Source organism: Papio anubis, unplaced genomic scaffold (assembly GCF_008728515.1).
Source record: "Papio anubis isolate 15944 unplaced genomic scaffold, Panubis1.0 scaffold245, whole genome shotgun sequence".
NCBI classification, from domain to species: domain Eukaryota; kingdom Metazoa; phylum Chordata; class Mammalia; order Primates; family Cercopithecidae; genus Papio; species Papio anubis.
Window position 1 is genome coordinate 75,673 of NW_022162512.1, and position 25,136 is coordinate 100,808.

Below are 25,136 nucleotides of genomic sequence, written 5' to 3' on the forward strand. Positions count from 1 at the left end.
CGAAACTCCGTCTCAAAAAAAAAAAAAAAAAAAAAACAAAATATTGCTTGTAGCCTTAATTTCTGTGAAAGACCCTGAAGTCTAAACTGTGCTAAGCCAATGCCCATAACTGGCAAATTTGGTTTCTAAGGTAAAGGACTCAGGTTAACACATTTTGGTAGATCCTGAGATAAAAACCATAATTAGAGTGAACAGTGATTGATATAATTAAGTATTCATGAAGAAAGTAATTGTACCAAGGTACTAATTTTTCTTTAAATCTTGTTCTGATGTTATACTGATCTCATGGCTACCATAGTTTATTATAGAAATAAATATCTATGGTTAATTGTCTCAATAAAGATTTCTATTTTTGTAAAAACATAATTAGCATGAAAATGTACCTTTTTATTTACTCATTAAACACATCGCTTGAAGCTTGGATCCTTGCATGCTCCCCCTGTCCTCCCTCCTTTCTTCCTTCCATCATATAGTGCTCACTTATTGAGCACTGTCTTTCAGGTGCTGTAGGGGCATTTACCTCATTTCATCGAATACTCACAGCCTCCCTGTAATCCTGATTATATAGCTGAGGAAACCAAGACTCAAAGAGATTCAGTATCCTACTCAAGTCCACACAGCTGTCTGCTGACTCCTTTACCCTTAAGACACCAGCTTCCTTTTATTGAGCAGGTGCTGAGTTTGGTTCTTGGCCCCCATAGGTCAGTTAGATTACCCGCTCTCAAGTAGCTCGCAGTCTTGTGAGACGGGGCTGGGAACCAGCATATAAATAATTGTAAGTCAGTAGTTAAGAAGCAGTGAGGTATGGGGGCATCATGGAACTACCGATGAGTGGTCTGCAAGCCACTCACGGAGGTAGGGAGTGGCCAGGGCTCAGAAAGTCTTCCTGGAAGACCTCCTCACCCCCGCATCCCATGCTGACCCTTCCAGGATCAAACATATTGAAGCAGATAAGAAGTAAGAGGATGGGCATCCCAGCAGAGGGGACAACAGGAGGAAAGTTCCAGAAGTGAAGCATAGCTTGGGCAGGAACACAAGCCGTCAGGTATTTGGGGAGTGATTTGATATGGTGTGTTGGAGAGAGGGAGAAATCTCAGATTTCTGATTTGGATGCTGGGGTGGATGTGATGGTATCAGATACTGGTATAGGAAACCCAGGAGGGGCAACTGGTTAAGGTAGTATGAGGATGAGCTCTCGTCTTGATATATTGAGTTTGAATCTATGGTGCATCTGTGGGAAAATGCCTAGTAGAAAGTTAAATATGTAGCATTTACTAAAAAGTTGTAAAATAATTAATTCAACAAGTATTTATAGAGCACCTATAGTCAACAAATATTTGTAGAGTATCTACCAATGGCTAGATCCTGCTCTGGGCATTAAAATTGTAGTTGTGAGTAAATTTCTGTTTTCATGGAGATTATATTCTAGTGGGATGAAGACAGATAATAAAGAAATAAATCAGTAAGATAATATCAGAATTGTTAAGAAAGAACTTGGTAATGTAAAAGGTCTCATTGAGAGGGTGAGGTGACACTGGAACTGTGACCCAAGTGTTCAGAGGAAACTTCCATATGAATACCTTGGGATTAAAGTGTTCCAGGCAGAGGGCACAGCCAATGCAAATGTCCTGAGGCAGGAATGAGCCGATTAAGTTGGAGAAAGCCCATCAGCGAAGCCTCAGCTAGGTGAGGGAGGGTGAGAACGTTGGGAGGTGAAGTTGAAGAGGCTGGCAGGCAGGGGACCAGGAAGGGCTCTTAGGACATGATGAATAGGGAGTCTGGATTCTTTCCAAGTAAAATGGAAAGCCGTTAGAGGGTTTTAAGCCAGGTCAATGCTAATGTTGTTATTTTAAATCAGTGGTCCCCAATCTTTTTGGTACCAGGGGATGGTTTCATGGAAGACAATTTTCCACAGACGGGGGATGGTTTTGGGATGAGACTGTTCCACCTCAGATCATCAGGCATAGAACTGGCATGCACAGTTCACAATAGGGTTCATGCTCCTATGAGAATCTTATGCAGCTGCTCATATGATAGGAGGTGGAGCTCAGGCTGGCTTGCCTGCCGCTCACCTGTTGTGCCGCAGGTGGTGACAGGCTATGGACTGTTAAAGGCTGTTGGGGAGCCCTGTTTTAAATGCCAAAAACAGCATATAAAATTGTGTTTATTGTATGCTCTCAATTATGTTAGACAAGGTGAGGGAAAAAGCCTTCAAGAAAACTTATTTTTTTTTTTTGGAGACAGGGTTTCACTTCTGTCACCCAGGCTAGAGTGCAGTGGTGTGATCTCGGCTCACTGCAGGCTCTGCCTCCCACATTCAAGTGATTCTCCTGCCTCAGCCTCCCTAGTAGCCAGGACCACAGGTGCACACCACTACGACCAGCCAATTTTTTGTATTTTTGGTAGAGAGGTTTTCACCATGTTGCCAAGGCTGGTCTTGAACTCCTGAGCTCAAGTGATCCACTAGCCTCGACCCCCCAAAGTGTTGAGATTACAGGTATGAGCCACCATGCCAGGCCAAGGAAACTTTCCAAATGACACCACTGATTGAGAGAGGTGGTTTCATGCAGTGGTCAATGTTGTGGGCACTAAAGTTCATAGGCTTGGAGTTGGCTCTGACACTTGCTTGGCTGACAGTTCTCAAAACTTTGTGATCTCAGGACCCCACTATCAATATTTATCATCTTAGGAATGAAAATGAAGAAAAAAATCTAAACACTTTTATTAATTTGTTAAAAAAATGGTGAACCCATGACACGTTTACAAAAGTAACATATTTTTAAGAAAAATGCTTATATTTTCTGAAACAAAAACAAGTTAATGGGAAGAATGCCATTGTTTCACACTTTTGTAAAACTAGTTAACATAATAGGAAACACCTGGGTTCTTATATCACCTGCATTCAGCCAGCTGTGATGTCACATATCATATACACTCATGAGAGAATGGGGTGAAAGGGTAAATACATAACTTTTTGTATTATTCTGAAAATAGTTTTGACATTATGGATCCCCTAAAAGGTTCTGAACTACACTTGGAAAACCTTTTCTTCCCCTTTGGGTTTTTAAAAATATAATTAAAAAATTGTGGGTACATAGTAGGTGTATGTATTTATTAGGTACATGAGATATTTTGATACAGGCATGCAATGTGAAATAAGCACATCCTGGAGAAAACCTTTGCATTTAAGGTATGGCATTGAGCCATCTCCTAACCTTGATAGCCCTCAGTTTTCCCATTTATAAACTGAGAACTGTTAACAGTACCTACCTCATGGGGTTGTTAAAATTTAATGAGACGCTATATGTAAAGCACTTAAAATGGCACAAAGTAGATGTTTAGTAAATATCAGCTATTTTTTTTCTTTTTGTTATTGTGACACTGATTTCTGAGAATTTGCAGAAACTCATTGAAACCTTATTCTGATTTTTCCTTCCTGTCCTCTCTTGCTCCAGTTGTGAAATGAGGCTTCAAATCTGGGTGCCAGTTGACAAATGCTGATAGTTGTCGAATAAGTGTAGCTTGTAATGTGAGCCTGTTTGTGATGATGAGGGCACACTGTGCCAGACTCAGCTGTCCACAGTTGAGTATGCCATAATTTCTCAGATTCTTTCTCTCTTCTTAATAGCTGAAACTGTCAGATGCCATCATCAACGGGTTGAGGATTTGTGTCAGCTGCTCTGATTTAAAAAAAAAAAAAAAGAAAGAAAGTGAGTGTAATTCCCAATCTTGGTGTCACATTGGAATTACCTGGGAAAAATTTAAAATGACCAAAACTTAGATCCTTCTCCCAGAGATACTGATTTAACTGGCCTGGGGTGTGGCCTGGGCATCAGGATTTTTGGTATCTTCCTACTTTCTGAAGTCTCACTGGGCTATAACTATAAAATAAGGTCACATGTTTAATTTTTAATTTTTTTATTATTTGCAAAGTTTAACAAATATATTAAAAAGTATGTAAATATCAGCTTAAATTGTTATGAAATGAGCACCCATGTACCATGATCCACTGCGATAAATATAACATTTCCAAACACTCAAGAGCTCCCCGGTTTTTCCTTGAGACCTCTTTTCCAATCCTCTAGAGGTGACCATTACCCTGCCATCTTATAGTCACGTTTCTTCTGTTTTATAATTTTACTATATGATTAGGAGTTCCAGAACAACATAGGAGTAGATTTTCATACTTTCGCACTGTATTTAAATGCAATTATACCTTTGTATCTGGCTTCTTTTGCTCAATATTATGTGTAGTTTTTATTCATTTATGTTTTTGGATATAGTTAGAATTCTTTGCTTTTCATTATTCTACAGTATTCTGTTGTATCGATAGGTGATAATATCTTTATCCCATACTTGATGTTTGGGGACTATTACGACCAGTAGCTGCTATGAGTATTTTTATGTGTATCCTGCTGCACCAAGATAGACATTTGTGAACATATGTATCTAGAAGTAGGGTTGGACACATTCACTCATCAGAAGGGAGATACAGAGGCTGAGCTGCAGTTTTGGTAGACTCTTGAGGATAGATAGGAATTGGATACTGGGACCCTGTCACAACTGCTGCTCTGGGCTGGGACCCTGTAGGGTCACACTGCTCTGAACCATGTACCTTGGGAGTGTTGATTATCTACAGGGGGCAATTCACAGACTGAGCTGTGCCTTCAATAGTTTCCTGGGCTGAAGGGAGAAGGTTCAGTGCCCATAGGGTAGAGATCATGATGAAACCCTTCCTACTCCGGGCTGGGACCCAAAGGCAGCCTCCCAGCAGTGAGGTCACAGACTCTGTCATAGCAGGATAGTTGGCTAACCCAGAAAATATCAGGCCTTCATTCTATCCTCAACAGCTGGTATAAGGAAATAAATATAGAGTCTGGAGAAGAATAGCCTTATCCTAGGCCTTGAGATAGTTATTAAGTTCTAATTCTCTTTTTGATCTTGACCAGTCATTCCCCACTGCCTTGTTAGTTCACTGATACTTTGATGAAGATACTTTTGTTTTTTCTCAACTTTTTTCGTTATCTTCAGCAGGAGGTTTGGTATGAATCAATTATTTTGGTACGTGCCCCCTATCATGTACGATAAATTCAGGCTTCTTTCAGATACCTCTGCTAAATACCCAGGGGGGTTCCAGGGAGTGCCAGCCAGCTTTTCCAGTCTGTTCTCATGGTTGCGTGACTAGTGGACTACTGCCCTGCCCTTCTGCAAGTTCTCTCATGCCACGTTGAGTGCATTATCCTTCAGGTGGCTTCTGCTGTCTTTTACCACTTTGCTCCCGGCATGGACCTAGGCTGTGGTATCTTGGAACTGGCCCATACTGATTCACAAAAGCTGATTGTTAAATCTTCAGGAATTTTGTGAGCCAGTGGTTAAATACAGCCATTATTAAAAGTTATATTATGTAAATGTACAATTTAAGTTATATTAAAAACAAAAGACAGTTAATATACTCAAAATGAATCCCTTCCTAATTATTTTCCCATGTTTTACTATTTATGCTCTTGAGATTATATTGGGTCTGTATTGTATAAATACTGTATAATGGTGAATATGTCTCAACTCCACATTCAGTGGCATCACTGCTTGAAATCAGTCATGGAGGAATATTTACACCATGGAAATTGGCAAACGCTACAAATCAAGGCTTTTTTTTTTTTTTTTTTAGTCTCTTGTTAAACATTTATCAGCATGTCATTGGATATAGTCCCTCTTTCTAAATCCTTACAGCTGGGTTTAGACCAGATGATGAAAATAGGAATCAGAGAGTAACAAAGGGGAGTTACCATGCACAGAACTTAAAATTCGTTATTAGAAACGGTTACTCTGAGTGTTAAGCTTTCCCACTTCCACCTCTCTCTTCAGTTGCTTCTTGGCATAGCATCCAGAGTGATCCTGTTAAAATGTAAATAAGACCAGGTTGCTCTTTTGCTTAAAGTCCTCTGATGTCTTCTACTTTCTCTTAGGTAATAAGCCATGTTTAGTTACATAGGATTGTTCTTCTTACCTCCTGACATCCATTATTCTTCCTACAGGTCACTCTGCTCTACCCAAACAGCCCACCTTGCTGTTCTCTGAGCGCAGTGGATGCTTTCTTGCCTTAGGATTGTTTCATGGGGCCTACTTGCAGTATGGAATGCTGGATGTCCCAGCATTTCCAGCTGTTTCAGAAAGCTGCATGTTAGGCCCATTTCCTTCAGATCTTATCTCAAATTCACTTCTCAGTGAGACTTTCTCCAGTCCCTGTATTACAATTACAGCCCTCCCACATTCCCTATCCCCTTTCCTCTCTAGCACTTACTACCTTCTAATTTACTCACACAGTCCTCCTGCTCTCTGTAAATTTGATCTTGTTTATTGTCTTTCCCTTCCCTTTGCATTAGAATGTACATTTTGTGAGGAATTTTTATTTGATTGATCATGCTGAATTATCATTGACTAGAACCTAATGCTTAGCACATAGCGGTTTATCAGTAAATATTGAATGAATGAATAAGTGAATGAATGATGGAGTGGTAAAAGGGGCATTGGTTAGCAGCTGAAGACCTGGATTTTAATTTTTGCTTTTGTCCGTAATAAGCTCTGTAACTGAAAGGTTCTGTTTCCACATCTGTGTGTACTCACTGGCAAAATGGGGATATATGCCTGCTCCACATGCCTCATTGACTTTTAGTGAGGCCCATGCAGGGAATTCTTGTGTAATTACTCTACAAAGGTGTGAGGGGATATTTTTATTGTTTTGCTTGTTTATGCCCAGTATAGTGAGCATGTAGCTCCATGCCCATCTTACTTTAAACCACTCCCCCGCAAAAACCTCTCCATTTTAAAACAGGATAGAAATAACAGGCTCATTACTGTATTTATCTCTGAAGATTTTAGTGACTCCTTTGTTTACCACTTAGGTCAGATAATTGGACTCATTACAAGCCACTGAAAGCCTGGAGAATGAAATAGCAACCCACCACAGGGTCAGGGGGCTCATACGTGTCCCGCACTATGTTAGGGGTACTGCATGTATTATTGTCCTCACTGCCATGCTGCAGGAAGGGTATACACCACTTTAGAGATAATGAAATTGCTATTTAGAGAGATCTAGTATCCCATTAAGGCAGCAGAGTTGATAAGAGGCAGGTCCAGGAGAGAACTCATATTTGTCTGATTCCAAAAGTCAACTCCCACTTACCTCAGAAAACCTGGTTATTTAACCTGAAGGTGAATATTTTCATGACTTAAACGTGAATATTCTCACTACTATGGATGGTCTTTCTCATTTATATGTTATATTTCTTTTCAGACTGTTTATGACCAGTGGTTCATCACCCTTTTTAACATTGTTTACACATCACTGCCTGTTTTAGCCATGGGGATTTTTGACCAGGTAGGTTTTTTCCATCTTTATAACTTAGTTTCTCTTTTATGCCTTTTGGTTTTTTGTGGGTTCTAAGTAGAAGACACAATTCTAAGTAGAAGCCTTAGGAATGCAGTTGTTTTAGTTGCTTTTGTATGGATCACAAATGCTTTCAGGTCCACTGTGCCTTCCTCACCCTTGAACCCTAGCTTCCCCGAAAGCATTATTTGATAAAAGTTGGTTACTCTCCTCTTAGAGATTCGTAACCCCTATATTGTTCTAAAGGCTGTAGAAGTCCTGTACAAAGTAATCTCTTTAACTTCATTTTAACCCAGCATTTCCCAAACTTCTATGACTGTACTTTACTTTTTTTTGCTTTCATATAGCACCTATCAATTAATATGTCTTAGAACTAGTGTGTGTGGTTCACACACAGGGAAATGCTGCCTTAGCCTCTGAGAGCTTATAAAGAACCATGCAAGGATAGAATATCATGGAGCTAGGTTGGAACACAGGGGGCTAACATCTGCAGTGAGACTTCCTTGTTACACACAGCTCAGAAAGGAGCCACAGACTAGAAGAGCAGTCTGCCAGTGGAAGAGGAGGACGAGAAGCCCCATAGCCATGGAAAGAAAAAGCATGGATTTCTTTTGTCCCAGCATCAAAGTGCTTGAGTGGGGAGAAAGGAGAGAATCAATCACAAAAATGGTAGATCCTTGGCATACTCAGAGCCTTGGAAGGGACTTCCTGGGAAGGGGAAAAACTCTGGCTGCCTGTGGGGAAGTGAAAGACTAGCCAGTGGAATTTCCGTGGCACAATTAGAGTGTCTTATTTTCAAAAAGGATTTTTGTTTTTTTAAAAAAAGTATTTTTAAGGAGACCAGATTTTCTCCAGGCTATTGTTAGACCTGTTTGCTAGGCTTCATTTTCTGGCCCAAAGCTCTCTATTGCAAAATATAAATCTTCACATTATGAGCTCACTCCAGTCTCCCATTCGGCTGGCTTTGTAGTCAGTTGTAGTCTCTCTTCTCATACGTGAAAAGGGCAGTTTGCGAAAGGCATATTTTGTGGAATTATACAAAAAGTAATGAACTTCTGCAGACCTTAGATGTAAAGGATTAAGCACATTCATTTCTCAGTGCCCATGTTTACAAGTGTTTCTTTTCTTGGAGCTTTGTAGCTGCCCAGAATGTGGAATAAAATAATAAAAATAAAGCAGTTTCTGGGAAAAGATGGTGGTTGTGCAATTCAAAAAAAAAAATATAATAAGGCTTCCTATTACCATCAAGTTGAGTGTCTGCTCCTCTCCTTTCCTGCTTTGTCAACCTCGGCCCTTAAACAGATCACAGGATTGTGGAATGCTATGCCGGACAGGCCTCAGCAATCGTCAACAGATCTGCTCATTTTTTAAGGCAGATACCAAGCCTTGGAGGGTCATTTCCCTAAAGCCACACTGCCAATAAGCGACACAGCTAAGCCTAGAACCAGGCCTCCTAACTTTGAGGTTGCTACATTATTGCTATTGTTATTATCATTATTTTATTAATTATTTATAGAAGCATCTGGCATATTCATTACTTGTGATGTGGCAAGAACTCTACTAAATACTTTACATACTGGTTTAATCATGGCGATAGTTCCATGAGGGAGGTGGTGGTGTTTGCATTTCTGGGCATGAGGAAACCAAGGCTCGGGTGGAGTAAGTAACAGGTTTAAGATAACACACCAGCTAAACCCGCTACCAGGGATTGAGCTCATGACTGTCTTGTTTCAAAGCCTGCGCACGTAACCCTCGGTCACTGAACTAGGGGAACAAGCATCCAAAAGCATCTTGAAACAGGACTTTCTAAAGAGAATATGCCAGTGTTTTTCCATGGGACTCTGGAGAGACCTGGGAGACCTGGGCCATCCCACAAGCAGGAAGGGGAATGTTCTTCTCCCACAATAGTTCACCACCTGTGTTGCTTCCACTTTGCCACTTCTCCTCCACCTGTGGTCCTCTGATGTTCCTGGTGGTTTTCTGGCATTTGGCTCTGGTGCTCACTGTGGTTATCAGCATTACTTTGGAGATGGCTGGAAATGCAGTCTTGGGCCCTCAGCCCTATTGAATCACAATCTGTTTCCCAGGCGATTTGTGTATTGGGTTTGAGAAGCATTTAGTTTCTCTTGGGACCTGGTTGGTGTCAAACCTTCTCATTCTGTCTATATTATTTCTTTGTCCTGAACACCTGGTAGCTGCTGTTAAAGTTCTCACTGGGTAGGATCCTCATCCCAGCCTCCTTCTCACCTGGAATCCCAAATGCAGTTTCCCCTTTTCTCTGCTCTCTTCTTCCTGCACACTTCCCTCCAAAGTCATGAGCTCTGATTTGACCGTTCTGACTCCACAGCTCTCTGCTGTCATCTCCTGGTCACTACCACTCACTACCTTGGCAATTAACTTCTGGGGCCCATTGGCTGCTCATGATGTGCTGGAATTCTGGGAGCATGAATGCTTCTGACAGCCTGCAGGAGAGTGTAGGAAAGAAACTTCAATTTGAAGCCAAATAGCTAGGCTCAAATCAAACCCTGGTCCTGCTACTTACGAGCTGTGTGACCTCTCATGAATCTCTCTTGGAGACTAAAGCTCCTTCTCTGTAAAGTAGAGATCATTTTATTATCTTCTGGTTTATTGTGGGAATACAAACAAGATAATGTCCTGTTCTGGCCCAGTGAGTAGTGCATATTAGGACATGTTTAAACAGGCATTTGCTATTTCTGAAGATAGGGAATACAAGGCCTCTCTGACTCTTTTTAATCCTTCTCCACTGAAATTACACTCTGTTTACAGGATGTGAGTGACCAGAACAGCATGGACTGTCCCCAGCTCTACGAACCAGGACAGCTGAATCTACTTTTTAACAAGCGTAAATTTTTCATTTGCGTGTTACATGGAATCTACACCTCATTAGCCCTTTTCTTCATCCCCTATGGGGCCTTTTACAACGTGGCTGGAGAAGATGGGCAACATATTGCTGATTACCAGTCCTTTGCAGTTACTATGGCCACATCTTTGGTCATTGTGGTCAGTGTGCAGGTAACGCTGTTGGTGTAAGCACCTTAACATGATGGGTTTACAACTTTAAAAATTCTATTTCATTGTTGATTGATTTTGTCTACTTGTTGGAGGGAAATAATCCTAATACTGGGGTTTTCTTTTTAAGTACACATTTTGAGATGAAAACAGGAAGCTTGAACATCAATTACCAGATGAGGAGAATTAGCATTAGGTGTCTATAACCTCCATGTTAGTAGAAACCTCACAATGTATCCCTTCTTTGGGTTGTGCGTTGTATGTAAAGAGAAATGATTATACTATTATTTCCTTCTTGTATTTGAAGAAAAAAAATTCCAGTAACAGAAAGAGAAACTTTCCCATGATTTCTTTAAGGCGTAATAACTGCCAGGTTTTAAAGTGAGATCTAAGGTTTGGCAATACATTTCTATGGAGTTATTCAAGAGGTTCAATGCTATGTCTGTGGCGTATCCGAATCTCACACTCAGAGGAGCTCTTCTGGTGGGGATGATTTTTTGAGGCTCCATTGACTTTCTTCCATCTTGAGTTGTGTCTCTATTTCCTTTTTAATGTGAATGGTGGTCAATGCCATTAGATAATGAGTTAGAGTTCACAAAAGCTTCTATTTTTATTTCTTGAGAGGAGGTCTTGCTATGTCGCCCAAGCTTGTCTGGAACTCTTGGGCGTAAGCAATTCCTCAGCTTGGCCTCTCAAGTAGCTGAGATTATAGGTGTGCATCACCACACATAGTTAGAAAAACTTTTCCTCTATTACAATCTGTGGCTCTGAGTAGGTACAGCAAGCTATGCGACCTCTGTTTTATTTTGTTGTCTTTTGATTACTGAGCAAACTGTTAATAATTAGGTGATCTTCTCTTTGTCATGAGGGTACATTTCTGATTCTCTGGATTATCCTTCCATAGAGAGGACCATGGTGGGGTGTACAGGGACATCTTTTTAGTGGTAATAGCTGATTCACCTCTGGATCAGGCCTGTTCCTTGGTACTCCAAGAGATTATTTGAAAGGTAGTAACTGAAATAAAAGGCCACTATCTGAAGAAAAAGCAAATAGAAATCATTCTTCATACTGTCCTTTACATGATCTGTTTATAAGTAAGGATAATAAATTACCTGGAAGAGTCATTGTAGGTATGACATGTAACAAGCATTAAATGTTTGTGTGTATGTGTGTGTGCATGTATGCGTGCGTGTGTGTGTTTGTGTGTGAGAAACTGGTGTTCACAATTAACCCTACAATTTTTGGTTAACTTAATCTTTCTAATTTTAGAAAAAGCCTGCTGTTATGCCCATGCATCTTTTTCTCTTTTTTCTTTTTGCTTGCCCATAATTTGTTTTACGTGCCATTACAGTAGTGCCAGTGCCATGTTTTTATATTAACTTTATGTTTAGAAACTGTTTTTCTCATAAATCATACAGTTCTTATTCCAGTTGAATGTTGAAATTACATTTCTACTTTCTCACAAGTTGAGAACCCACAGAAACTCTCATATTTTAAAAACGTTGTTTCGTCACAAAAAAATTACAGAATTTCAAAAGCTTATTTTAAAAGCTTCAAGTGACTTCTTGTTGCTTGAAGTTTTTAAGATAAACTTTTGAAATTTCTCACCCTTGATTATCCAAGTTTTATAAGAATGATATAGAATGATATGCATGCTTTTTCAGAGGGGATTCACACTTAGGCTCAAAGTAACCATTGGCCCCTCATTCAGGATGTTTTGTGAGAGGATTTCCAAATCCATTTGCTTCATACCTTAATGGCCATTTGTCTCTTCAAAATCTATTCTCTGCCTTCCATCTCCTCAAAGACAATGGTGGTCCTAGCCATCCCTCCAATCCCATTACTCACAACGCCCCAGCCACACTGGGTTTTATTCTGCTCCTGGAATTCACAAGTCTCTTGCTTGCCTTATGGCTTTGCACTTTCCTGCCTGGAACATTCTTCCCTTAGTTTCCCTCACATGTCATTTCTTCAGAGGGGCCTCTGTTAATCCATTTAAACTAAGGCCCCTTTATTTTCTCTAGTGGAATAGAAATCAATTATTGTATCTCATAGTTGTCACTTCCCCTTGTAAGTACAAATTTAGTTGTGTGTTCCCTCGTTTAATGTCTTTCTACCTCGTAGAGCGTAACCTTCATGAAAGCAGTGGAAATGTTTATTAATCACTGTATACCCAGAGCTGAGCACATCACCTGTTAGTGTGGCAGACACACAATGGATATTTCTTGAGTATTGAATAAATGAGGGAGATGTTGAGAGGAAATTCTCTCCTGTCATAACAAGAGAGTTCATCTGGGTGTGTCAAGTTCCTAGGAAAGAATCATTATAACTGATGTGTTTACAGACTGTGTTGACAGTTTTCAAATGTGTCCAAAGTTTCCAACCAGTCTGAGAGAGAGAGTCCTCCTGTGCTGAGTTCAGCAGAATGACCCAGCTGTGAAATGTGGTGTGGGAAAAAATGAGAGATTTTAGATGCCTTCAAAAGCAAGGCAGTGCCGGGAGAGTCAAGTACCGCATGGCCTCAGAAGGTGGCATGTGCTGTGGTCGCCACACCTCCTGCAGCCAAGCAGGAACTTAGGCCATGCATGCACCTGTGGTGCCTCTGCCCTAAAAACACAAAATCTTTTTAATCTCATTATAAAAGGAATACATTGCAGGAAATTCAGGAAAAGTATAAACATGCAGAGAAAAATTAAAATTCACACATAAACACAAATCAGGGTTAGCATAAAAAAATGGAAATCAGATTATATGTATATAAATTTTATGTCTTATTTTTTCTCTTTGTGTCACAAGCATTTATCTTATTTATAAAATATTCTTTGAAATATCCCTTTTAATGGCTATAGTATTACACCATATGAATGTGCCATCATTTATTCAACCATGTTGCTGTTAGATTGCTTCTACATTTCACTGTGGCAAGTTATACAATGGCAAAGTTTCATATAGTACATAATTCTCAGCATGATCCTCTAGTTATTTTCTAAGGTTATCTCCTTAAAGGTGGGAATTCTGGGCTAGAAGACATAAGGAAGTTTAAGGCACTTGACACATGACTTTCCAAATAGATTGTATCATTTTCAGCTGAAGGGTGCAAATTACCCTTCTCAGCAGCCCTTCACTGATTTAGAGTATTACTTTGAATTATTTTATAATTAAAACATGGCTAACCTTTTGTTGCCTGGGAAATAACAACAAATGCATCTTGTTCAAACAGGAGTAATTTCTTAAAAACAATTTTTAATTTTGGAATCATTTTAAATGTAAATAATTTAATATTTAATAATTTAAATAATTTTAAATTTATAGAAAAGTTGCAGATACTGCAAAGACAGTTCCTGCATACCCTCATGTAGCTTTTCTCTGATGTTAATGTTAACATCTTACCTCACCATGGTGCATTTGTTAAAACTATGAAATTAGCATTGGTATAATATTATTAACTGGGCTACAGATTTGATTCAGATTTCTCTAGTTTTTCCATTAATTACTCTTTTCTCTTCCAGGATCCAATCCAGAATCCCACATTGAATTTAGTGGTCATTTGGTTGTGTTGCCCACCTATCCCTCAACTCTATGTTAACCTAGATGACCAAAGCAGGCCTGTCCTTGATGGCAGCTGTCAGAGACCTCTATCATCATCACCACCATGAGTGATACCATGCATTATACTTACTACTCACAATGCCATTACACAGTAAATATTATGAATCCCTTTTTTTTTTTTTTTTTAAATTTATTTATTATTATTATACTTTAAGTTGTAGGGTACATGTGCATAACGTGCAGGTTTGTTACATATGTATACTTGTGCCATGTTGGTCTGCTGCACCCATCAACTCGTCATTTACATCAGGTATAACTCCCAATGCAATCCCTTCCCCCTCCCCCCTCCCCATGATAGGCCCCGGTGTGTGATGTTCCCCTTCCTGAGTCCAAGTGATCTCATTGTTCAGTTCCCACCTATGAGTGAGAACATGCGGTGTTTGGTTTTCTGTTCTTGTGATAGTTTGCTAAGAATGATGGTTTCCAGCTGCATCCATGTCCCTACAAAGGACGCAAACTCATCCTTTTTTATTGCTGCATAGTATTCCATGGTGTATATGTGCCACATTTTCTTAATCCAATCTGTCACTGATGGACATTTGGGTTGATTCCAAGTCTTTGCTATTGTGAATAGTGCTGCAATAAACATACGTGTGCATGTGTCTTTATAGCAGCATAATTTATAATCCTTTGGGTATATCCCCAGTAATGGGATGGCTGGGTCATATGGTACATCTAGTTCTAGATCCTTGAGGAATCGCCATACTGTTTTCCATAATGGTTGAACTAGTTTACAATCCCACCAACAGTGTAAAAGTGTTCCTATTTCTCCACATCCTCTCCAGCACCTGTTGTTTCCTGACTTTTTAATGATCGCCATTCTAACTGGTGTGAGATGGTATCTCATTGTGGTTTTGATTTGCATTTCTCTGATGGCCAGTGATGATGAGCATTTTTTCATATGTCTGTTGGCTGTATGAATGTCTTCTTTTGAGAAATGTCTGTTCATATCCTTTGCCCACTTTTTGATGGGGTTGTTTGTTTTTTTCTTGTAAATTTGTTGGAGTTCTTTGTAGGTTCTGGATATTAGCCCTTTGTCAGATGAGTAGATTGCAAAAATTTTCTCCCATTCTGTAGGTTGCCTGTTCACTCTGATGGTAGTTTCTTTTGCTGTGCAGAAGCTCTTTAGTTTAATTAGATCCCATTTGTCAATTTTAGCTTTTGCTGCCGTTGCTTTTGGTGTTTTAGACATGAAGTCTTTGCCCATGCCTATGTCCTGAATGGTACTACCTAGGTTTTCCTCTAGGATTTTTATGGTATTAGGTCTAACATTTAAGTCTCTAATCCATCTTGAATTAATTTTCGTATAAGGAGTAAGGAAAGGATCCAGTTTCAGCTTTCTACTGATGGCTAGCCAATTTTCCCAGCACCATTTATTAAATAGGGAATCCTTTCCCCATTTCTTGTTTTTCTCAGGTTTGTCAAAGATCAGATGGCTGTACATGTGTGGTATTATTTCTGAGGACTCTGTTCTGTTCCATTGGTCTATATCTCTGTTTTGGTACCAGTACCATGCTGTTTTGGTTACTGTAGCCTTGTAGTATAGTTTGAAGTCAGGTAGCGTGATGCCTCCAGCTTTGTTCTTTTGACTTAGGATTGTCTTGGAGATGCGGGCTCTTTTTTGGTTCCATATGAACTTTAAAGCAGTTTTTTCCAATTCTGTGAAGAAACTCATTGGTAGCTTGATGGGGATGGCAGTGAATCTATAAATTACCTTGGGCAGTATGGCCATTTTCACAATATTGATTCTTCCTATCCATGAGCATGGTATGTTCTTCCATTTGTTTGTGTCCTCTTTTATTTCAGTGAGCAGTGGTTTGTAGTTCTCCTTGAAGAGGTCCTTTACATCCCTTGTAAGTTGGATTCCTAGGTATTTTATTCTCTTTGAAGCAATTGTGAATGGAAGTTCATTCATGATTTGGCTCTGTGTTTGTCTGTTATTGGTGTATAAGAATGCTTGTGATTTTTGCACATTAATTTTGTATCCTGAGACTTTACTGAAGTTGCTTATCAGCTTAAGGAGATTTTGGGCTGAGACAATGGGGTTTTCTAAATATACAATCATGTCATCTGCAAACAGGGACAATTTGACTTCTTCTTTTCCTAACTGAATACCCCTGATTTCTTTCTCTTGCCTAATTGCCCTAGCCAGAACTTCCAACACTATGTTGAATAGGAGTGGTGAGAGAGGGCATCCCTGTCTTGTGCCAGTGTTCAAAGGGAATTTTTCCAGTTTTTGCCCATTCAGTATGATATTGGCTGTGGGTTTGTCATAAATAGCTCTTATTATTTTGAGGTACGTTCCATCAATACCGAATTTATTGAGCGTTTTTAGCATGAAGGGCTGTTGAATTTTGTCAAAAGCCTTTTCTGCATCTATTGAGATAATCATGTGGTTCTTGTCTTTGGTTCTGTTTATATGCTGGATTATGTTTATTGATTTGCATATGTTGAACCAGCCTTGCATCCCAGGGATGAAGCCCACTTGATCATGGTGGATAAGCTTTTTGATGTGTTGTTGAATCCGGTTTGCCAGTATTTTATTGAGGATTTTTGCATCGATGTTCATCAGGGATATTGGTCTAAAACTCTCTTTTTTTGTTGTGTCTCTGCCAGGCTTTGGTATCAGGATGATGTTGGCCTCATAAAATGAATTAGGGAGGATTCCCTCTTTTTCTATTGATTGGAATAGTTTCAGAAGGAATGGTACCAACTCCTCCTTATACCTCTGGTAGAATTCAGCTGTGAATCCATCTGGTCCTGGACTTTTTTTGGTTGGTAGGCTATTAATTATTGCCTCAATTTCAGAGCCTACTATTGGTCTATTCAGGGATTCAACTTCTTCCTGGTTTAGTCTTGGAAGAGTGTAAGTGTCCAGGAAATTATCCATTTCTTCTAGGTTTTCCAGTTTATTTGCGTAGAGGTGTTTATAGTATTCTCTGATGGTAGTTTGTATTTCTGTGGGGTCGGTGGTGATATCCCCTTTATCATTTTTAATTGCATCGATTTGATTCTTCTCTCTTTTCTTCTTTATTAGTCTTGCTAGTGGTCTGTCAATTTTGTTGATCTTTTCAAAAACCCAATTCCTGGATTCATTGATTTTTTGGAGGGTTTTTTGCGTCTCTATCTCCTTCAGTTCTGCTCTGATCTTAGTTATTTCTTGCCTTCTGCTAGCTTTGGAATGTGTTTGCTCTTGCTTCTCTAGTTCTTTTAATTGCGATGTTAGAGTGTCAATTTTTGATCTTTCCTGCTTTCTCTTGTGGGCATTTAGTGCTATAAATTTCCCTCTACACACTGCTTTAAATGTGTCCCAGAGATTCTGGTATGTTGTATCTTTGTTCTCATTGGTTTCAAAGAACATCTTTATTTCTGCCTTCATTTCGTTATGTACCCAGTAGTCATTCAGGAGCAGGTTGTTCAGTTTCCATGTAGTTGAGCGGTTTTGATTGAGTTTCTTAGTCCTGAGTTCTAGTTTGATTGCACTGTGGTCTGAGAGACAGTTTGTTATAATTTCTGTTCTTGTACATTTGCTGAGGAGTGCTTTACTTCCAATTATATGGTCAATTTTGGAGTAAGTACGATGTGGTGCTGAGAAGAATGTATATTCTGTTGATTTGGGGTGGAGAGTTCTATAGATGTCTATTAGGTCTGCTTGCTGCAGAGATGAGTTCAATTCCTGGACATCCTTGTTCACTTTCTGTCTCGTTGATCTGTCTAATGTTGACAGTGGAGTGTTGAAGTCTCCCATTATTATTGTATGGGAGTCTAAGTCTCTTTGTAAGTCTCTAAGGACTTGCTTTATGAATCTGGGTGCTCCTGTATTGGGTGCATATATATTTAGGAGAGTTATCTCTTCCTGTTGAATTGATCCCTTGACCATTATGTAATGGCCTTCTTTGTCTCTTTTGATCTTTGATGGTTTAAAGTCTGTTTTATCAGAGACTAGGATTGCAACCCCTGCTTTTTTTTGTTCTCCATTTGCTTGGTAAATCTTCCTCCATCCCTTTATTTTGAGCCTATGTATGTCTCTGCGTGTGAGATGGGTCTCCTGAATACAGCAGACTGATGGGTCGTGACTCTTTATCCAGTTTGCCAGTCTGTGTCTTTTCATTGGAGCATTTAGTCCATTTACATTTAAGGTTAAGATTGTTATGTGTGAACTTGATCCTGCCATTATGATATTAACTGGTTATTTTGCTCGTTAGTTGATGCAGTTTCTTCCTAGCCTCGATGGTCTTTACATTTTGGCATGTTTTTGCAATGGCTGGTACCGGTTGTTCCTTTCCATGTTGAGTGCTTCCTTCAGGGTCTCTTGTAAGGCAGGCCTAGTGGTGACAAAATCTCTAAGCATTTGCTTATCTGTAAAGGATTTTATTTCTCCTTCACTTATGAAACTTAGTTTGGCTGGATATGAAATTCTGGGTTTAAAATTCTTTTCTTTAAGAATGTTGAATATTGGCCCCCACTCTCTTCTGGCTTGGAGAGTTTCTGCCGAGAGATCTGCTGTGAGTCTGATGGGCTTCCCTTTGTGGGTAACCCGACCTTTCTCTCTGGCTGCCCTTAAGATTTTTTCCTTCATTTCCACTTTGGTGAATCTGGCAATTATGTGTCTTGGAGTTGCTCTTCTCGAGGAGTATCTTTGTGGCGTTCTCTGTATTTCCTGGATTTGAATGTTGGCCTGCCCTACTAGGTTGGGGAAGTTCTCCTGGATGATATCCTGAAGAGTGTTTTCCAACTTGGTTCCATTTTCCCCCTCACTTTCAGGCACCCCAATCAGACATAGATTTGGTCTTTTTACATAATCCCATACTTCTTGCAGGTTTTGTTCATTTCTTTTTCTTCTTTTTTCTTTTGGTTTCTCTTCTCGCTTCATTTCATTCATTTGATCCTCAATCGCTGATACTCTTTCTTCCAGTTGATCGAGTCGGTTACTGAAGCTTGTGCATTTGTCACGTATTTCTCATGTCATGGTTTTCATCTCTTTCGTTTCGTTTAGGAACTTCTCTGCATTAATTACTCTAGCCGTCAATTCTTCCACTTTTTTTTCAAGATTTTTAGTTTCTTTGCGCTGGGTACGTAATTCCTCCTTTAGCTCTAAGAAATTTGATGGACTGAAGCCTTCTTCTCTCATCTCGTCAAAGTCATTTTCCGTCCAGCTTTGATCCGTTGCTGGCGATGAGCTGCGCTCCTTTGCCGGGGGAGATGTGCTCTTATTTTTTGAATTTCCAGCTTTTCTGCCCTGCTTTTTCCCCATCTTTGTGGTTTTATCTGCCTCTGGTCTTTGATGATGGTGATGTACTGATGGGGTTTTGGTGTAGGTGTCCTTCCTGTTTGATAGTTTTCCTTCTAACAGTCAGGACCCTCAGCTGTAGGTCTGTTGGAGATTGCTTGAGGTCCACTCCAGACCCTGTTTGCCTGGGTATCAGCAGCAGCGGCTGCAGAAGATAGAATATTTCTGAACAGCGAGTGTACCTGTCTGATTCTTGCTTTGGAAGCTTCCTCTCAGGGGTATACTCCACCCTGTGAGGTGTGGGGTGTCAGACTGCCCCTAGTGGGGGATGTCTCCCAGTTAGGCTACTCAGGGGTCAGGGACCCACTTGAGCAGGCAGTCTGTCCCTTCTCAGATCTCAACCTCTGTGTTGGGAGATCCACTGCTCTCTTCAAAGCTGTCAGACAGAGTCGTTTGCGTCTGCAGAGGTTTCTGCTGCTTTTTTGTTGTTGTTGTTGTTGTTGTTGTTGTGTAGCTGTGCCCTGTCCCCAGAGGTGGAGTCTACAGAGACAGGCAGGTTTCCTTGAGCTGCTGTGAGCTCCACCCAGTTGGAGCTTCCCAGCAGCTTTGTTTACCTACTTAAGCCTCAGCAATGGCTGGCGCCCCTCCCCCAGCCTTGCTGCTGCCTTGCTGGTAGATCACAGACTGCTGTGCTAGCAATGAGGGAGACTCCGTGGGCGTGGGACCCTCCCGGCCAGGTGTGGGATATGATCTCCTGGTGTGCCTGTTTGCTTAAAGCGCAATATTGGGGTGGGAGTTACCCGATTTTCCAGGTGTTGTGTGTCTCAGTTCCCCTGGCTAGGAAAAGGGATTCCCTTCCCCCTTGCGCTTCCCAGGTGAGGTGATGCCTCGCCCTGCTTCAGCTCTCGCTGGTCGGGCTGCAGCAGCTGACCAGCACCGATCGTCCGGCACTCCCCAGTGAGATGAACCCAGTACCTCAGTTGAAAATGCAGAAATCACCGGTCTTCTGTGTTGCTGGCGCTGGGAGTTGGAGACTGGAGCTGTTCCTATTCGGCCATCTTGCTCCGCCCCCCGAATCCCTTTTATAGAGAAAGTTCAGAGAGGTTAAATGACTTGCCTGAGGTCACACAGTAAGTCCCAGAGCCAGTACTAGAACTCAGTTCTGTCTAATTCCAGTGTTATCTGGAACAAGGTCTACAGTGAGACTGGTTAAAACACAAAATTTTCAAGAAATATGAGAACAAACCTTACACTGAGCATAAAGGAAATACTGGATACTGTGCCAGATACTGGGATAATCCCATTATCTCATTTAATTATCTTTATGGTCTTATGAAATGTAAGTACTGTTACCACCATTGAGAAAATCGACTTAGCAACCAAGTCATACAAAAAGTGGTAGGCCAGGATTTGAACAGAGGTCTTCTGACTCCAGATGCCCAGCTCCAAAGCTATGTGAACCTCCCTTCTTTGTAAAGAGAAGTAGAAGCTGTGGCCTCCCCAGTCACATAGTCAGTACAGGGAATTCACAGTCCCCACCTCTCTCATTCATGTGGGAACACCTAGGATACCAGTATCACCCTTGGCTAACATGGGAGACAAACTGTTAATAGGTGACAAGCACATAGATGTTTCTTTCAATGGCAAAGTTTCAACGTGAGGAATATATAGACTCCCAGTTTCTGTCATTTTAGTCTAATTATTTGGAAAAGATTATCAGTTGTTTTTATTTCTAGGAAACCCTGAAAATGTCTGTTTTACCATACAGTTCTTAGACCCAAGTATGTAAATGTTTGTAACCATGGAAGCTAGGCAATTTTGGCTTCAATCAAAAACTGTAGTCTTTAATATATAGAATAATAACTTACAGGAATTCTGTGAATAAGCTCACTTTGACAGCAGCATTAATATCCTTTCCTCACTGTTTAAGCTTGACTTTTCATTGTGGTAACAACCCCATGAAATTTCCATGGTCTGTAATTACAGTCATAAATCTTATGTCCTGCTGATGCTACAGGCCAACTTTAAGTAGTCTCTATTGTTTTTTAAAAAAGTATTTTTCACTTATTTGAATTATAAAATGCTCTTTTAAACATTCCAAAGAGTACAAAAGTGTTTAAAATAAGATGAACCATCTTCCTTTCCTTCCCTTCTTTAACTACTATGATGACCATAGCTTAAATCCTTCCATACTTTTTCTGTACTTTGAGACGATGCATACACACATATTTAACAAAAGGGGATAAAAATTATGTATATTGTTCTGTAATATGCTTTTCTCGCTTAACTAGATATTCTGGTCAGCTTTCCAAATCAACACATTCAGATGTATCTTAATTGTTTTAATAGCTGCACATAAATTCATAATATGAATGTATAATTATTTACCATCTATTGATAAACATACAAGATGTTTCTATATGTTTTTGTTATTGAAGCAATGCTACAATGCATTTATTAGTGCATATATTTTATATACTGTCAGATAAATTCCTAGAAATGAGACTTCTGGGGTTAGAACTCCTAATTTTTACCAATCTGCTGGATAAAGAATGGTATTTTGCTGTTTTCACTGCTAGGTCAGAGTGTGTGTACATTTAACATTTTCATAAATATTGCCATAATACTTTCCCAAAAAGATAGTAGTTCCAAATGACAGACACTTTAAAAATTTAAGCGAAAAAAGAGGTTTATTAAAACATATGGGGTATCTTCCGTGGAAATGCCGCTGTTATCACACCTTACAGTTTGGTTGTCATCACACTGAGGGTGGGCTGCCAACAGGTTGGCCACAGACTTCCAGAAGAGCCATCACCTTTGCCATCAGGTCTGTCAAATGCTGAGAAAAGCGTATTAAAGTTTGCCATTGTGATTATGATTCCTATTAAGTTTTCCTTGTGTTTCAAAGAGATTTTTACCTCATATAATTTAAGCTATATTCTTTGCCACATAATGGTTTCTGATCATTATTGTATCTGTATTAAATGGTATCTGATTATTTTTCTTTGTAGCTTTTATCTTTTTTCATAATAAAAGATTCTTAAGTTTTGTATTTTTATATTAGTTTTCTTCTCTTGCTTTTTTTAGTTTACATTTGCCCGATACATAATCTGGGCCAATTTCTTCATTTCCATTTATTTCTTATCTCATTCTATCAGTCTTCCTTGATAAGAATGTTTAAGCTACTCATTTTTATTGTAATAACCTGTATTTCATCAGGCTATATTATTTTATGATTACTTTTAATTCTGCTTTTCAATTTTTTTTTTACTCTTTCATACTTGTATGCATTAATTATGGTTTTAAAATATCCCATTTCTGGCCAGGCTCAGTGGCTCACGCCTGTAATCCTAGCACTTTGTGAGGCTGAGGTGGGCGGATTACCTGAGGTCAACAGTTCAAGACCAGACTGGCCAACATGGCAAACCCTGTCTCTACTAAAAATACAAAAAAATTAGCCAGGCATGGTGGCGCCTGCCTGTAGTCCCAGCTACTCAGGAGGCTGAGGCAGGAAAATCACTTGAACCCAGGAGGCAGAGGCTGCTGTGAGCCGAGATCATGCCATTGGCGACAAGAGCGAGACTCCATCTCAACAACAACAAAAAATCCCATTTCTAATGAATAATTTACAAGTTTTACTATTATATTCTTATTTTACTAGTGATTTCTCTTTATTTTCATAGTTACTTAAATATATATATCTTTCCATATTGGCAGAATGGAATTCCACAGATAATATGAAATTCTATCCTTCATCAAATGTCTCACTATCCTGTTCTAAACCTTTCCTTATGCTTCTTCAATTAAACAGTTTTGGCAATGTTTTTATCTTACTTACCCTTCTTTTTCACTGTGACAGTTTGATGTTAGGTTGATTCTTTTTCCTTCTCTGCATAAAAAATTATGTCACCAGAATCTTCTTTCATTACTTTGGATAGGACCTAAAGGACCCTGTCAATCTGAAAGTCTATGCTATTTGTTATCACAGAGCCGTTTTCTGCTGTCATTTCTTTGGTTGTTACTTTTCCATTGATTCCTTTTTCTTTTTCTAAAATGCCATTATTTGTATATTGGGGTCATAGATCTGAGATCTATGAATCTGCTCTTCATGTCTCATATCTTTTTGCAAATGGTTTCCATGTCTCCAAGTTTTTGTTCTCTATTGTAAGATATTATTTGTATTGTTTTGTCCAGAATGTTAATTTAGTTCTATTCATTGACTATTCTTTAGTTTTGCTGTTGAATTTTTAAATTCAGAAATAGTGTGTTTTTCTTTCAGATTTTTTTCTGAGACCTAATTCCATCTTCTTAAGGGGTCTTATTATATTTTGTTGTTACCGTGCTTGTCTGTCTCTTCTATTAGTTCTGCTTCAATAGGAGCCACCTATTCTTGCTTTTTCAGCTGAATCCTTTTAAATGGGTTGTAATTTTTCTTCGCCTACTCTTACCCACACAGATCAGGCTATCGTTGTCTCTTGAGAATGTTAAACTAACAGGTGGTGGAAGGTAAAGTTGGAGATTTTGGTGAAATGTCTTGGCAGCCAAATGAACTGGAAAGCAGGCATGTCTTTGCTGAGGCATGGGAGGCAGGGCTGTTTTCAGACCTCCTGAGGAGAGGAAAGGCTGTACTTTTATAAACCCTGTAGTTTACATTAAAGGCTGCCAGCATCATTTTAATGGGGACACATTTTAAGGGACAGTAAATTACAAGTGGGAAGAGAAAGTATCTCTCAGCATGCTGAGAGGGATTTATTTACTAAGCAGGTAGGGCCGCCTCAGACAGATGAGAAATCTTTGGTCTTGCAACAAACTACAAGAAATGCAAACCTTCACTTGGACCTGGATCACTTGGGCCCTATGAGATGCAAATAATGATACCAGAACATACTTTTTTAATTCTCTGAAGAACTCAGGTGTTCCTATTTACCAGTGGCGTCCTTGATTCTCCAATAGCAGACCACTCTTTCAGCTGAGCTGCCGCAGTAAGTTACTAGAAGGAAGAAGAGCTCATGACCATGTTCCCAGGCCATCGTGAATCCCAGTTTCTGAATTTTATGCCAAAATAAGGCTGAAGAATTTTCTTTGTTATAAGTTGAGTAATTGAAGAGAAAGGATCATCAAAATGAATTGGGATATTGGTGTAAAAAAGATCATGCATATGTAAAAATGGTATTGTGAACATTTACTTACTGAGTATAACATGTTGCACTTGCCCATTACAGAAACAATTTTTTTCCAATAGAAAAGTTTTGAGAGGCATTTGGAAAGTAACTTAAAAATTATAAGCCGGCCGGGCGCGGTGGCTCAAGCCTGTAATCCCAGCACTTTGGGAGGCCGAGGCGGGCGGATCACAAGGTCAGGAGATCGAGACCATCCTGGCTAACACGGCGAAACCCCGTCTCTACTAAAAACACAAAAAACTAGCCGGGCGAGGTGGCGGGCTCCTGTAGTCCCAGCTACTCGGGAGACTGAGGCAGGAGAATGGCGTAAACCCAGGAGGCGGAGCTTGCGTGAGCCGAGATTGCGCCATTGCACTCCAGCCTGGGGGACAGAGCAAGACTCCGTCTCAAAAAAAAAAAAAAATTATATATATATATATATATATATATATATATAAGCCATTGTGTTTTCATATTTCTCACTTAAAAGAAGTTTAACATGTTTAACATCTCACCTCCTGATTCTGACTCGACCTTGGCAGATATAATGGCTTGCGTATAGAAGTTGTAAAGTCAATTTTCTGCCAGAAATATGAAGTCAGATCAGTCCCCCGTGTGTGTTCAGAAAGTGGGAATGCCCATGGTTGACTTGGCAACTAGGCAGGTGCAACCTTCCTGCCACAGGGCCATTCTGGGGAAACATCACTAGATAAATGGTGCT

At 39.8% G+C, this 25,136-nt stretch overlaps 1 protein-coding gene and 1 long non-coding RNA gene across 2 annotated transcripts in view; one reads left to right on the forward strand and one right to left on the reverse strand.

Annotated features, from left to right (window-relative positions):
- LOC116272885 (probable phospholipid-transporting ATPase IM) overlaps window positions 1–25,136 on the forward strand; it is an 88,430-nt gene that overhangs the window by 55,173 nt on the left and 8,121 nt on the right. Inside the window, exons 10-11 of the mRNA XM_031661749.1 lie at window positions 7,295–7,378; window positions 10,175–10,420. Coding sequence (XP_031517609.1) covers window positions 7,295–7,378; window positions 10,175–10,420 — 330 coding nt within the window. The remainder of the gene's footprint in view (window positions 1–7,294; window positions 7,379–10,174; window positions 10,421–25,136) is intronic.
- Window positions 3,338–9,391, reverse strand: LOC116272886. Its single transcript, XR_004181426.1, has 3 exons — window positions 9,304–9,391; window positions 5,787–5,895; window positions 3,338–3,680 (listed from the first exon to the last, which is right to left on the reverse strand). It is a non-coding gene; the product is annotated as an uncharacterized LOC116272886 (long non-coding RNA).